Source organism: Toxotes jaculatrix, chromosome 1 (genome assembly GCF_017976425.1).
Source record: "Toxotes jaculatrix isolate fToxJac2 chromosome 1, fToxJac2.pri, whole genome shotgun sequence".
NCBI lineage: Eukaryota > Metazoa > Chordata > Actinopteri > Toxotidae > Toxotes > Toxotes jaculatrix.
The window spans coordinates 15,096,566-15,110,117 of NC_054394.1; the positions used below are offsets into that span (position 1 = coordinate 15,096,566).

At 39.8% G+C, this 13,552-nt stretch overlaps 1 protein-coding gene across 1 annotated transcript in view; it reads right to left on the reverse strand.

Annotated features, from left to right (window-relative positions):
• Positions 1 to 2,433: 2,433 nt before the first annotated feature.
• Positions 2,434 to 13,552, reverse strand: part of myom2b (myomesin 2b) — a 31,679-nt gene continuing 20,560 nt past the window's right edge. Inside the window, exons 28-39 of the mRNA XM_041035029.1 lie at positions 12,786 to 12,899; positions 12,361 to 12,448; positions 11,605 to 11,643; positions 10,504 to 10,609; positions 9,638 to 9,704; positions 9,104 to 9,200; positions 8,352 to 8,388; positions 6,604 to 6,626; positions 6,348 to 6,403; positions 6,175 to 6,264; positions 4,315 to 4,440; positions 2,434 to 3,902 (exon numbers count right to left, since the gene is read on the reverse strand). Coding sequence (XP_040890963.1) covers positions 3,693 to 3,902; positions 4,315 to 4,440; positions 6,175 to 6,264; positions 6,348 to 6,403; positions 6,604 to 6,626; positions 8,352 to 8,388; positions 9,104 to 9,200; positions 9,638 to 9,704; positions 10,504 to 10,609; positions 11,605 to 11,643; positions 12,361 to 12,448; positions 12,786 to 12,899 — 1,053 coding nt within the window. The 3' untranslated portion in view covers positions 2,434 to 3,692. The remainder of the gene's footprint in view (positions 3,903 to 4,314; positions 4,441 to 6,174; positions 6,265 to 6,347; positions 6,404 to 6,603; positions 6,627 to 8,351; positions 8,389 to 9,103; positions 9,201 to 9,637; positions 9,705 to 10,503; positions 10,610 to 11,604; positions 11,644 to 12,360; positions 12,449 to 12,785; positions 12,900 to 13,552) is intronic.

Below are 13,552 nucleotides of genomic sequence, written 5' to 3' on the forward strand. Positions count from 1 at the left end.
TCTTTCTTCTCTCCTTCCTTCCACCTTTTGTCTCCCACACCTCTTCCTCTGCCTTATTGCTCCCTCCCAGGTCTGTTTCTCAGCTTTCTTTCCTTCCCTTTCCGAATTACTCTCGACCCTCCTTGCCTTTCTCCTGTAGCTGTCCTTCTACTCACAGAAAAATAAAGAAACGATCATCTGCACTGAAACAGCGTGCAGAATGACACGCTTCTTGTTTCTCCTCTCTCCCTCTGTTCTTTATTAGTTCCTATGTCCTCTCGTTTCTCCTTTGCTTGTTCCTCACATCCCATATCCTTTCATATCCCTCTGTGTACCTCTCTCCTCCTCTGTCTTTTAGACCCAAATCAGCAGTAATCAGTATCATCATCAGAATAATTAGCATCATTTACCTACACAGTGCAAATTGTGTAGGTGTGCTATGCACACGTGTAGCATATACACTCATGTGCATGTGTACGTAATAGCAGTATTTTAAAATGTGGCTGTGTGTTAGTGCACACCGACAAAATGTCTCTGCTCCTAGTTTATCTCATTGTTTGAGCAGTGCTGCTTTAATTAGGACAGGCCTGTCTATCCGTGTGTGTCTGTGTGTGTGTGTTTGTGTGTGCGTGTGAGTGAGCAAGTGCATGTATGTGCCTAAAAGTGAGTAACAGTGTCTGTGTGTGTGCATGCTACCATAGTGCCCCCATGTGGAGGACAGTAGAAGAGCATATATTCTATAGTCTTGTTTCTCAACACACACACGCACACACGCACTCACACACTCCAATGACACGGTGTTATATTTGGAAACACAATTTCATGCTATCAGCACTGGCTAGCTATTCCATTTAGATAGCAGCCGTCTATATGTGTGTGCGCATGTGTGTATATGTATGTGTGTGTGTGTGTGTGTGTGTGTGTGTGTGTGTGCGTGCGTGTGTGTGTGTGCGTGCGCATGCATGTGTACTTATGATTGTGTGCACGGGTTGTGTGTCTGTATGCATGCATCTGTTTGTGTGTCTGTAAGTGCACAGGCTGTCGGTGTGTTTCACAGAGATGAGTCCTTTTCCAAGTTTATTGAAATTAAAAGTTTGTTGTCATGGTAACATTTGGATCCTCAGTAATTATGTTGATTAAAAATGTGAAAATTAATTAAAAAGTCAGGAAAATGATCTCACAGCAGATGATCAGCGAAACATCAAAATGATTCAGATCTCTGTCTCTTTCTCTCCCTCCCACTCTCTCTCATACACACCAGTCTCGTTCTCATCCTGTCTTTCTCAGTCGCACTTCAGAAGTCCTTTATTGCCACGCAACACTGAATTATCTACATTCATCTCTCACACACGCTTTGTCTCAGTCTGCGTCTCCCTTTCTTTCACACTTATTTACACACGGTTTATGACAAGATGAAATTTGTCTTCATGTCCAAAGGACACAACGGAGGCACTAGCAAAAGAAAAAAAAAAAGAAAAAGAAAAAAATACACAACCATATACACACACTGCACCCCTCCTACTATATATCTCTCCTTTTCATTCAGTCACTCAACTCATTCTCAACTTGTTAACAAGCATGACAAGACTGGTCTCATACCGCCAGAGCAGACACATCAGCAGCAAAAGTAACACAAAACAATAGCAACCTCACAGTCTCACTTTCTCTCTTTCAGTCTCTCCATTACTCCAGTCCTCTCGCTCTCACAGTCCGTCTCTTGTTCTCGGTCTCTTTCTCTCTGACAGAATGACTAAACAGGATCAGCAAATTGTAATCTCTTTCTTTTATTAGCAACAGCAAACACAGAAACAATGAATTTACCCTCCTCCCCTCCCTCTCTCCCCTCCGTCTGCTCTTCTCCTCTCATCAGCTTTAATGAACCACAAATCTCATCAGCCATCTTTTCATCAGCTCTGCCATCACTACTTCCTGCACTTGGGCACAAGTCTTTAAACCTGACTACTTATAGTAAGCCTGTTTCTGCTGTTTTGGATGCTAAGCAGGAGGACTGTACATATTTAAGATTTAAGCTGTAAAGTAGAATGTATATATATTTTCCAAAAAATATTTTTGTGCTAACCATCAGAGTCGATATTAAGCAGAATTTAGATGTGACAGTGTTCAGCGGCGGCAGCAGCAGAGTGACAGTCCTGCTCTACGGCTCTGGTTTACTAAGTGGTGATTCACTGCCAGCTGATCTTCAGCATGTTCAATATCTCACCATGGTGATGTTAAGGAGGACTGTGTTATATATTTGCAGCCATCGGTTCATAGTGTTGAGGAGGTGGCAGTATAATGACAGCTTTGTACAGCCTGACCTATTTCTCTCTGTACCTGTGTTAACATGTTCTTTGTGAAAGCGAGTATTATTTTTCAAGGAAGGTAAAAACTACATAGTGTGAGCATTCATCTTTTTGGATGTAGCAGTGGCTGGAAGCTGTGATACTAAGCCTGTGTTTTGTTTTGTTTTGTTTTTGTTGTGCATCATCATCCTGAAGAAACCATTACAGGAGAGAGATGTACAGAAACATGTAAAGGAAATCCTTCATGTATAAAACACGTCCTATAACCGTAATACCAAGTCAAACCACCACAGAGACCAGTGAGGGGGCGGGCGGGCGAGTGGGCGGTGGTGGGGGGTGTGGGGGTTCGGGGGGAGGGGTAAGGGGGTCTTGGATGACCAGGGGAAAAATATGGAGTGAAACTAAGTTGAATGAAAATGATTTATGTAGAGAAAATAAACACGGGGGGTCCTTTTTTTTATTTTATTTTTTTACTTCTGAAGGGGTGTGTGCCAGAAAAAGTTTGAGAACCTCTGCTATAGGCAGAGTAGGCCCACCTCTCTCCACAGGGCCACAACTTGGCTTCAAAGGGTGGTGGTTGTAGTGTGTGGGTGGGGGTGTGGGGTGTTGGGGGGGAATTAAGAATTTCTGCCAAGGGTTTCGTAAGGGCAAACAGTCAAAAATGCTGGCATCAATAAAAAATAAGACATGTCTTTTCAGCAGGATACTGATGAGAGCATATCAAAAACATCAAGTTTTTATAGTTGGCATATTTGAACATGTTTTGAGACAGTGAATATAGCTCTGAGGTGCTTCAGCAGTCTTAGCAGACATCTCCATGGTAGTAACCAACAACTCTATATAATGTCTGTCTAGTCACAGTGGATGAATTAATCTCTGTTTTTTAAATACCTTTGTTTTAGCCAGATGTACAATGGATTTAAGTGGAGTTTAAGAACATTTTTTTTTTTACACAAGACTGTCTGTGACCACTATGCATTTAATTGTTCTGCTTCTTTTACATCCCAGTGTGAATTTAAAACACATTTCATTCTTTTTCCAGCAATAGTTTTATTCAAATTTCAGATTTATCCAAGTTTCATTTCAGTTCATTTCAATTAAATTAAACTCATTTCTAACTTAGTCATGTTCAGATATGAAGTAGTTTTTTATTTTATTTCATTCATTTTAGGAGGGTGGGTTGTTTTCGCAGTAATACTTCTTTTCTCATTTTTTTGCATAGTATTGCAGTTATTACTTTAGCTATCAGGGCTTTCTTGACTCTCTAATTTAACGCCAAAATGCATTAGCTCCATTTCATTTAATGATTTTAATATTCGTCCAAATGGACAATACCAGTCAAAGCTTCTAAACTATGTGTGGTCTACATGTGCACCAGTGTTTCTCCATCTTATATGATGTTTATGCTTTCTACTTCCTCCTAGTAGGAGTGGGGCTCTTCACTCCTCTTCCTGGGGCTGCCTTTGGAGGGGCGGGGCTAGGAGCAGAGGGGGCAGGGCTTGGAGCAGGCTGGGCCTTAGGCTGAGGGATCTCAATGGGGAGCTTGGGAGGGATGATTGTTTTAGGGGTCAAAGTTGGTTTCGCCTCAGGGATTTTCTCTCCATGGCGGTACACACTCACCTGGAGTGATAGAGAGAGAGAGAGTAGGACATAATGTTAATATTGAGTAAATATTTCCAATGCATGCATTTAGTTTACTCTATATATATATTTTTTAAATGCTTTAGTTTCAAAGTGCCACGCTTTTCATTTCACAACATTTAAACACCTCATTTTGAGTCTTAAGCAAGTTATGTCCTAGGTCAGGACTCGCAGCATTGGCCATGTTAAAGCTGTGAAATCAGGGTCAGGCAAAAGTCACATGGTCAAATATCAGCTATGTAACAGCTCTGAGTTGCATACAGGTGTGACCACAAAAATATCATACAGTTAGGCCCCAATGAAAAGACAAGATTTGTGCCACAGATGATCTGAAAAATTTCACGGCTCTGAGTAAATCCAGTCATTTGCAGTACACAGCAGTGACACTCACCACTATATCCACAGACTCCCCTCCGAATTTGTTCTGGACAATCATGGTATATCTGCCAGAATCCTCCATGGAAACACCTTTGATTGTCAGACTGGCAAACTTGCCCTGGTCCAGGGAGACCACATACTGAAACACGAAATCAAAGGTTAAAAGGGTGAGAAAGGCAGAATGGGAATTTATAATTTAGCATTTAAAACGCCTGCCACTTAAAGTTTTATTTCAAATTTAATTTATCTTTTACTCGTAGCAGCAGCATGAGATTTGATTACCACCTCCTGTTATCAAAAACTGAGCACTGCTCACACTGAGCTTGGTGGACACAAGGACTAATGATTTACTCCAGTCTGTTCTGCTCCTTAGCCCCATTGGCTCAATCAAAATGTGACAGAATTATTATTATAAAATAATGTTCTGTTGGTTCTTCTTGAGACCACAAAAACTCATATCAATGTTCTTCAGACACCTGAGAGAAGACAGACTACTTGTACTCTGACTCGTACCATGTGAGTGGTGCTGAAGAGAATACAGTATTTTAATTTCCCTCTCTCACACCTGCCCACTCATTTGCAAGGTCTGGACATTAGTACAATTAAATGGAGTGGCACTTGTAGGAGGCTAATTACGTCGCTTTTAAGAGAAACACTTGCCTTTAATTTTGAGAAATTAAAACCCTACTGGCCTAAAAATCATATCAACCTGAAAAAAGTGACAGACGCCATTTCCAATTTCCAATTGATGACCTTTTTCTAATTAACACATTAAATGTTCTTGGACACATGCATTCATGTATTAGACCAGTGTAGGCTAATATGTGGGTTGCTAGTTTCTCTTTTGTTTGACCAGTGAAAGGTAGCTGCTGTATAAACAGAACCATAATATTAGGTAATTATTGTTTTGGTGGGAGCAATGGTACTCAGAGCACAAAAAGCTCATGCATAGTGACAATATGTACAAAAGCATTAACCTCTGGTACTCACCACCTTCTCCGGCTCGCTGCTATTTAAGCCTGTGTCATCCAGCAGTCATACCTATTTCTATTCTGCAATTCTGTGCAATATTCTCTGGATTTGTACGTATCTCTGTTTGTTTTTATGTTAATATCTTCAGTCGCGTCTGTGGTGACTAGGTAGGGGAGACGCACTACTGAGGTTTGGGAAATACATCACCAACAACGTCAGTTCTTGTTTTAGACAGATTATTAACAGGTGAGGGAATGAATAAAGAAGAGGGCAAACTTGAACATAAATTCCTCCTGGATCGAGGTTTCTCCAACTTAAATCTTCAAAGCCCGTAGGAGCCACAGGATGCTGGTGCTGTTGAGAGAGCCTCTACTGACTGGGGACAGATTGTAGACTTATACTGGTTGGCAAGTAGGTCAGTGAGTTATGTGAGGTAGATTTGTTCCTTTACAGATACAGGAGGGTGCTGATAATACTGTCCTCACCTAAAGTATGTAGATCCCTCCAGTAAGTGCGCAAAATATTTAAACACAGTGAAAGTAACTGGAGGCAGCACAACAGAATAAAGTAGACATGAGTGTGGAAATTCCTTAGTATCTCTAGACAAGTTAATAGAAATATACTATCACAATTTTGTGTGATTAATAATGTAATTAATCATGAGAAAGGAAGGAGGGGCTGGGTTTCTGAAGAGGTTAAACAGCCCAAAGATTCAGTAGCAGCGTGTGACAGGTAGAAACCAAAGAAAAGAACGAGGCCCTGTTTGAAGTGCTGAACATGATGCAGTGTGGTGCACAAGTCACATGTACAATTTAATTATGTGCACGCTTCAGTGACCATTAAAACAAGTTTGGAAATAGATTCTGATCCCTGTTATGCCCACAACAATAGAAGTATTTACCTGATCATCAGGTTCGACCTCTGCTCCATTCTTCAACCATGAGACCTGAGGCTTGGGGTCCCCACACACTGTGCAAGTTAAACTCAGGGTCTATCAAAAGAAAGAAAAGGTGACTTGTTAGGCAAACGTGCACATTTACACAGACAAACATCTCACACACTGTCAGACAATACCTTCTTTTCCATAATGGTGACCACATCAGGCAGTCCTCCCACAACCTTACCACGATCTGAAACAAAGCATCAGTATTATCACACCTATTGCTTGTTAATAATGTATGCTGATGATGCTGATGTGGCCCTAACTGTACATGACATATACACGCAGTTGGTTTATGCTGTTAAAAACTGCAAGATTATGTGATAGTGACAACTTTTGATCAGCTGTCCATGGAAGAAACTGCAACAAAAACATAAAGGATGCACTCACTCTTTTCGGCATAGGCTTCAGCCCTGAAACACAGAGAAAGGAAACTTTAAGAAGTTTGTTTTTCAAATATTTTCTTTAAAACTAGCTGTATACATGTCAAGACCACTAAAATGTATTTCCCACTATGAAATTATCTCTTAAAACTGAAATCAAGGCCCTAATACTTCTATTTTAGCATCAAGCCTGTAGCCCTAACCTCTAACCCTGTATGGTACAGGTGGGATGATATGTGTGATTATATTGTCTTTTTCCACTACCTGGCTCCACTCTCTGACCACACACATCATATCTTTTTCATTTTTGGGTTAGTAACTGTGGTCAGATGGTTTGCCACAAGGTATTCTGGGTTTAGAGCTAAATCACATTATACTGTAGTTTACTGTGGAACTTTTCAGAAAGAAATTACTTGAAAGAAATTATGTTGCTTTGCAATAACTGGGCGAGGGCTGTCGGAGCAGCGTGGGAGGCCCAGAGGTCAGCCACAGGACCAGATGGCTGGGGGAACTCTACTCTCCTCTTGGCATGTTGAGGCTCAATCAAAAGGGCAACAGGGTGTCACTTGTTTCAATGTCTTTGTAAAATCTTGTGCTTAAATGTCTCTCTTTGAATGTTAATTAGAAAAGGGATTTGGACGGCTTCCACTCAGCATGCAGTGTTTAGTGTTTGGAGTTCCAATTGATTTTTCTAAATGGATTTGCAAAATTCAGAGTGTGGGGTTTTGCTTTGGCCCAAGTAGCCTAAGGACCCCAAAGGATCTCTGCTACCTGACTCCATCTATTTTTAGCATTGATTTTTTTTTTTTTTCTAACTCAAATTAGAATATACTTGACTTGCTCAGACAGCAGGGCTTGGGGTTTTTGGATTCACTGTAGTTTTTGTAAATTTGAAATGTTTGATTTGTAAATGGAGAGAAATCTTTACTTAACCTGTACTGACCATTCATAAATTGTAGTTTGCAGTGTTAACAAATACATCAAATGCAAACATGGTGGCTATCTTATATAGAAATCTACATAAAAAAAAACTAATCTTATGCCTGAGTGAGAGTGTTTCAACAAAAGAAGCAGTTCAGTGCGCAAACACAGGTGAATAATTGGCATCTACATTAGGCTCTGACCTTGTCTCTCCCCACAGGCATATACTAAGCTCAGCACAGTTTAGTGTATACTTGAGCAGACTGGAGGCAGGCATGTTGAAATAATACAATACTCAACAGAAGCAGTAGCAGCAGTGTTTGCAAACAGTACACTAAAACAGCAGCATAGTGGGCAGATTAAAGGCTTATTGATCCTTTAAATTGATCGGCTTACTGCAAAGGGTGTGTTGGATCTTCATGCAGGTCAGTAAAATAAGTTGTGTGTGTGTAGAAGCTCAACTCAAGTTGTCTGAAATAATCTGATTTACACCATTTGTTCTCTCTAATAGTTGTATCTAGTGAGCAAAAAGTTTTCAAATGAGGAGATGAAAATAAAAAAATCAGTTTGATTTCTGGCAGATGTTATGTAAACTTTGTGCTTTACATTTTTCTGAAACAAGGATAAGGAACATGATTTTCAGTACGTGAACAGAAAGTATCATGGGAATTCATTACACATTACTTTGAGCTATCAGATGTCAAACTTGCTGTGATCAAGCAGTGTAAGTTAAAATGTGAAGGAAACAGTTATTCATCATTAGCAGAGCTAGTCTGACTAAAATATGAACATAAAGGCATATGTAAAGAAACAGATTTGAGAGTGTACTCTTACTTGAGTTTCTGGAACTCAGCGTAGGCCTTCTCATATGCTGTAAAAGAAAAAGAAACAGAATTTCATTGCTTATGTTCACAATATTAATTGTCTCCTTATTTTATTTTAGAGTGATCCTCCACCAGAAATTCACCTACAAAAACACTGTGCCTTGGCTTAAAAAGTAGTTTTAAAAGTGTCTGTTACTTGCTCCTTTGTGAACAGCTGCAGGAGTGCTCACCTTCAATAAATGTAACTAAACTATTTTGGTGAAAATGTGAAGATGTAAATACACTACCTCTACCCCCCTTCTCTGGTTGAGAAGGGGAGAAATGCAGTTGGAAAGCAGTGCACTAAATATTTGTCAGAAACATAACTGTCTGGAACATGCTGAGCATGTGGAGATAGGAGTTTGAGATGTTTTGGGTTTTTTTTTTTTGACATTTTTATACATTTTCAGCATTAAAATTCAGTGCTATTGGAATCCATTATAGCCAACTTGACTTCAAGCTGACCACAGCTGCAGTTCTTTGTGAAGGAGCAAACTTTTTACAGCCAGTTTTCAAGCCTACGGGGATGTTTGATACTCAAAACATAGATTTTAGTTTGGAGTATCATTTCAAAGCCTTAAACTACAGATTGAATCCAAGTGCTCCATAAAAACAAGTGACTGTGTTGTTTCCAATCCGTTTTTTACGGCATTATCAATAAAAAGAGTGAGTGACACACAAAAAGAACAAATGAGAGAAGTGAGAGGGAGAAAAGTTACTGACCATCACCACTGAGGTCCAGCGTGCGTTTATGTGAGTTTTCAGGGTCGGTGATCACGATGGAGTACATTCCTTTGTCCTTCTCCACTGGCTCAATCACCTGTAATTAAATCAGTAAATTAACCAATCAGATCAGTCATGCGACCAATAAACCCATCAACTAATTAGGGTCTGGCTGCTTATACCTACTTGTGTTTCTTAAATTTATGGTTTAAAGAAGATTTATTCATCTTCAATTATGAAGCATTCCGACAGGAAGTAAAAGCGAGATGCACCATTTGATGAATTAAAATTAATGATTTTAAAATGTGTGATGTTTTTATTCATTAGCTACCCCTTCTAAAGTGAGATTATCTATTCAAATTCCTCACAAAGCTGCCCTGGTATCACCTCTCCAAAGGCACTCTGAGGGCTTTTTAAGCAACACCGATGGGCAACAGTGCCACCACCTGACGTGCCCCACTGTCATTAAATCACACATGTATGATCCACCTAACAAGCACATACTGTTCTGCATTGTACAGGAGCCGACACTACCTCCATTGTTGCCATAGCAGGTGTTCCTCCAATCACAATCTTGTCACTGTGCGAGAGTTTAGTCTCACTGAGGACAGGAGAGGAGAAGAGAGGTTACTGTGTATGCGCGCGTTGTGTTTGTATGTGCGTGGGTGAAGTCTGTTTCAGAGGTAATGGAAAATCATGTTTACATGCCTGCCTAATGTTATGCCTAGGGATACCAATTTCTCTCTCTTGCTATCTGTCGCTCTCTCACACACTCACAGAAAGGCCGGGGAGAGGTTGAAAATCTAATCTCCATAATTTTTGTTCTTTGAATAATTGAATAACAGAAAAGCCTCTACTACCCCCTGTCGTTGTTCTTTTTCTATTCCCCTTCATGCTTTTTTTTTCCTTCATTCTGTCCATTCGCGCTCATTCTGTCTCCCCTCCTTCCACACTTTATAATCTCTAGGGTACGACAGAGTGCTTTTAAGTGCAGAAAAACCTTGCTTCTTTATAGAAGATGATAGGGGTGTGATTTTTGTCACAAAACAGGGCGATTTTGCTGCAATAACCAGGATAATGAAAACACTTGCCAACAGCCATCAAAAGTTTTATTATGTGGCCTATTGTTTTTGCCACACCCAGTGGTTTAACTGGAGAGAAAAGGAAAATATTATGTTTGTGGTCAGCATGTTTATGGGCAGACTTAAAAGAATAGTCTTTGTCTTCCTGAAACCACTGCAATGACTACTAATATTTATTCTTCTTATTTTCTTCTTCCTCTTCTTCTTACTAGTAGTCGAATTGTTGTAGCTGTTGTTGTTGTGTTTATAGTAGTAGTAATAATAGTAATAAGTGTTATTTGCATTGGCAGTATTTGTATTATAAATTGAATTTCTTACCCATGATACCAGGTGATGTCCATCTCTGAGGTGTAATACTTCATGTGACACTGTAGTTGAATGCCTGTTGCTGTGCAGTTAATCACCAGCTCTGCTGCACTGGCTCCTAGAGGAGGTGACGGGGGTGATAGAGGTTGTGGAGGGCACATTTGAAATCAAAATCAGATACATATTTTCCATCTGCTGCTGGAAAACCTGGCTTGGCTCTGCAGTGAATGCTACAGGATGCACTTTTTTCACCCCTCAGAATTAATCAAATAAAATCAAACTTCCATCTGCAGCCATTTGTAGTGTCCATTTTAAGACCTCCCTTTTTATGTTACCTTTATCCAGCTTGGAGAGCAGAATTGCAGTAATGAAGCAGAGTGCAGATTTTAGAGTGCAGACTGTTTGTATGCTGCATTCAGTAAAACACTTCAGCTGTCAGAGTTTTTATTTACAATTTTTTTTTAAAGCTGTTATATCTAAAAGGGAGTTTTATTCTACTCTATGTCTGTGTGGAACTTTGCTCACCACACATTACAAGTGTACAAGTGTGTCATCCACCTGGTCACATCACCATGGTTTCCCATTATCACAGTAATGAACCATCTTCTCCTCTGCAACCACTGCTGTAACAGTTGCTACAGAGCTGTCAAGTGATTGTCTCTTAAAATAGGAGTAAGATGCTCCTCCACACTGTCACTGTCACTGTGACAGCGCAGTGGAATTTTAAAGTGATTTCACCACATGATGGCATGATGGCCAAATGCTTCCAGCATGACAACTTCTGCCACACGCTGATGAGTGTCTGTGTGTAGCAGTGGGATTTTAAAACTGAAACGTATCAGCCTGGTGATGTGTCTACTTAATCTCTTCTCGCTGTGGTGTGATTGTGCTGTGTTAAATTCGGATAATGCACTCGATCCTTTCATTGGGCAGAGGATGATCATGGTGATATTTAGTAAAGGATATCTGTTTGGGAGATAATTGATGTCCATGTATTCACCTCTGTGCGTGTGTGTGTGTGTGTGTGTGTGTGTGTGTGTGTGTGTGTGTGTGTGTGTGTGTGTGTGTGTGTGTGTGTGTGTGTGTGTGAGTGTGTGAAAGGTAGATACTTACCAGCCAGTTGGCTTATCTTATTTATGGCATCATCAAAGACTAGAAGAGAAGTAGACAGACATGGGGTCAGGGAAAAGAGCCAGGAGAATGGAAGCCCTCTGGTGGCTGCAAAGCTCAGTAAGGAAAAGTTAAATGCAAGTTTCTGTAGCGGTCTGGGTGTCTGCTACTCCCTGGTTACAGATTTAAACTATATTTTGTAGAACCTGTTTCCATACCCTGTGACTAAGTATCCATGTTGCCCTTAATAAACTAATTAAGCGAGTATTTCTATTTTTGAGTGGTCCCAACTAAAATAGTAAAACAGTATGAAAAGCTGTAACTGTCTACTAATCTCTCCTCCAGGACTAATTAAATACTTACAAACTTGTAATACAGTGGAACACAAACTTTTACAGGAAAATAAAAAAACAAAAATTCTAAAGAATAAATACAACCAGCAGGTGAACAAGCTGCCAAATCACACTGTTTCACGATGTTTATAGAGTAGTTAAAACAAGGTTGGGGTTAGAGGGATCCTTAGAAACTCATTAGTTAACCATGTACAGATACGGTATATAAATCTGGATCATATTTCTTCCTGTCTCCCACTTTTTAACGAGTGCCAACATCTCATTCTGCTTTTCACTTTTCACAGGTCTTTATACTGTAAGTTATCATGTATTCTTGATGCATTAGACAACCAGCCCACTGGCCAGTCAGTGAATTACTCCTCTAATTAATGAGTAAGATAACTTAAGTAGAGAAAGATATGTTTACCTTTTCCAGAGATGTCAATTTGGCTCATATCTTTTCCTCTGTCATCACTGATGGTGGCCTTATAAACTCCTGCTGTCTTCAGTGAAAACTGGAAAAAGAAAACAGGAAACACGGGGAACATTGGGATTACAGTATTCTGAATCCGAACACATTGGGAGGTCTGTTTCTTTCTTCTTTTTGTTTTTTCCTCTTCTTTTTTCTGTCATTGAAAAAGGTGTTCTTGTTTTTGGATCCTCAGAGAAAAACTGTGCAACAGTGCCAAATCACTGAGCAAAATATTGCATTCGTGCCTCAATTCAGGATAGCCGCTACACAACACTACATTACATCCTGATATGAACATGTATAACATGCATAGAAATAGTAGTAGTATTGCACAAGGTTTTACAGCATTCAGAAAATCAACCGTTCCAAAGGGCAATTACCATTTTAATTGGCAGTTTACAGACTCCTGATCCAAGGTCAGGCTTCACATCAGGGATGATCTCTGTGTCTTCTCTGTACCAGTGAAACTCTGATTCCTTCTTCAAGTTAGCAACCTGCAATGGAAAAAATATAATCACACATTAAAATATTCAACATAATTATTATAACAAGGTTTTGGCTTCTTTTATAGTTTCTATCTACCAGGTCGTCAAATCCCTTTGGCACCAATTCAGTCTCAGATGGACCCAGCTCCAAAACTGCCTTTTTGCTTTACCTCCATCGATCTGTTTTTAAATCACTTGTCAGTCCTGGGTTTAGATGTAGTGCACCTCATCTTTTCATGGCATCTAGAACTACTTGGCACTTGAAGTGTAACAGGTCCATTAGAGATGCTGAATATAAATACACTTTAGTTCCCCCTTGTAAAAATGTGTTAGCAGTGCCATCAATGCCGCATTCCTCACATTTTATAATCCATTCATTCAGTCATAAAATTCTAACAAGTCAGTGATGTATGCAAAGTTACTCAGTGTCTGTTAAGGTATCTCTCTGGTGTTGGGTAATTACTCTCACCTCATCTTCTGGATAAAAAGTACAATTATTTCCTCAAGAGAACCACAGGAAGTAGTTCTGACATCAACCACAAAAGGAGCCTATTTCAGCAAAATGGCTGATGCTCACATTAACTAATTCACCCACTTAATTTTACTGCAGATGTTTGCTATGCTTCTACATCATGTCAACGTGTTTGTTTTAAAGATTAAAC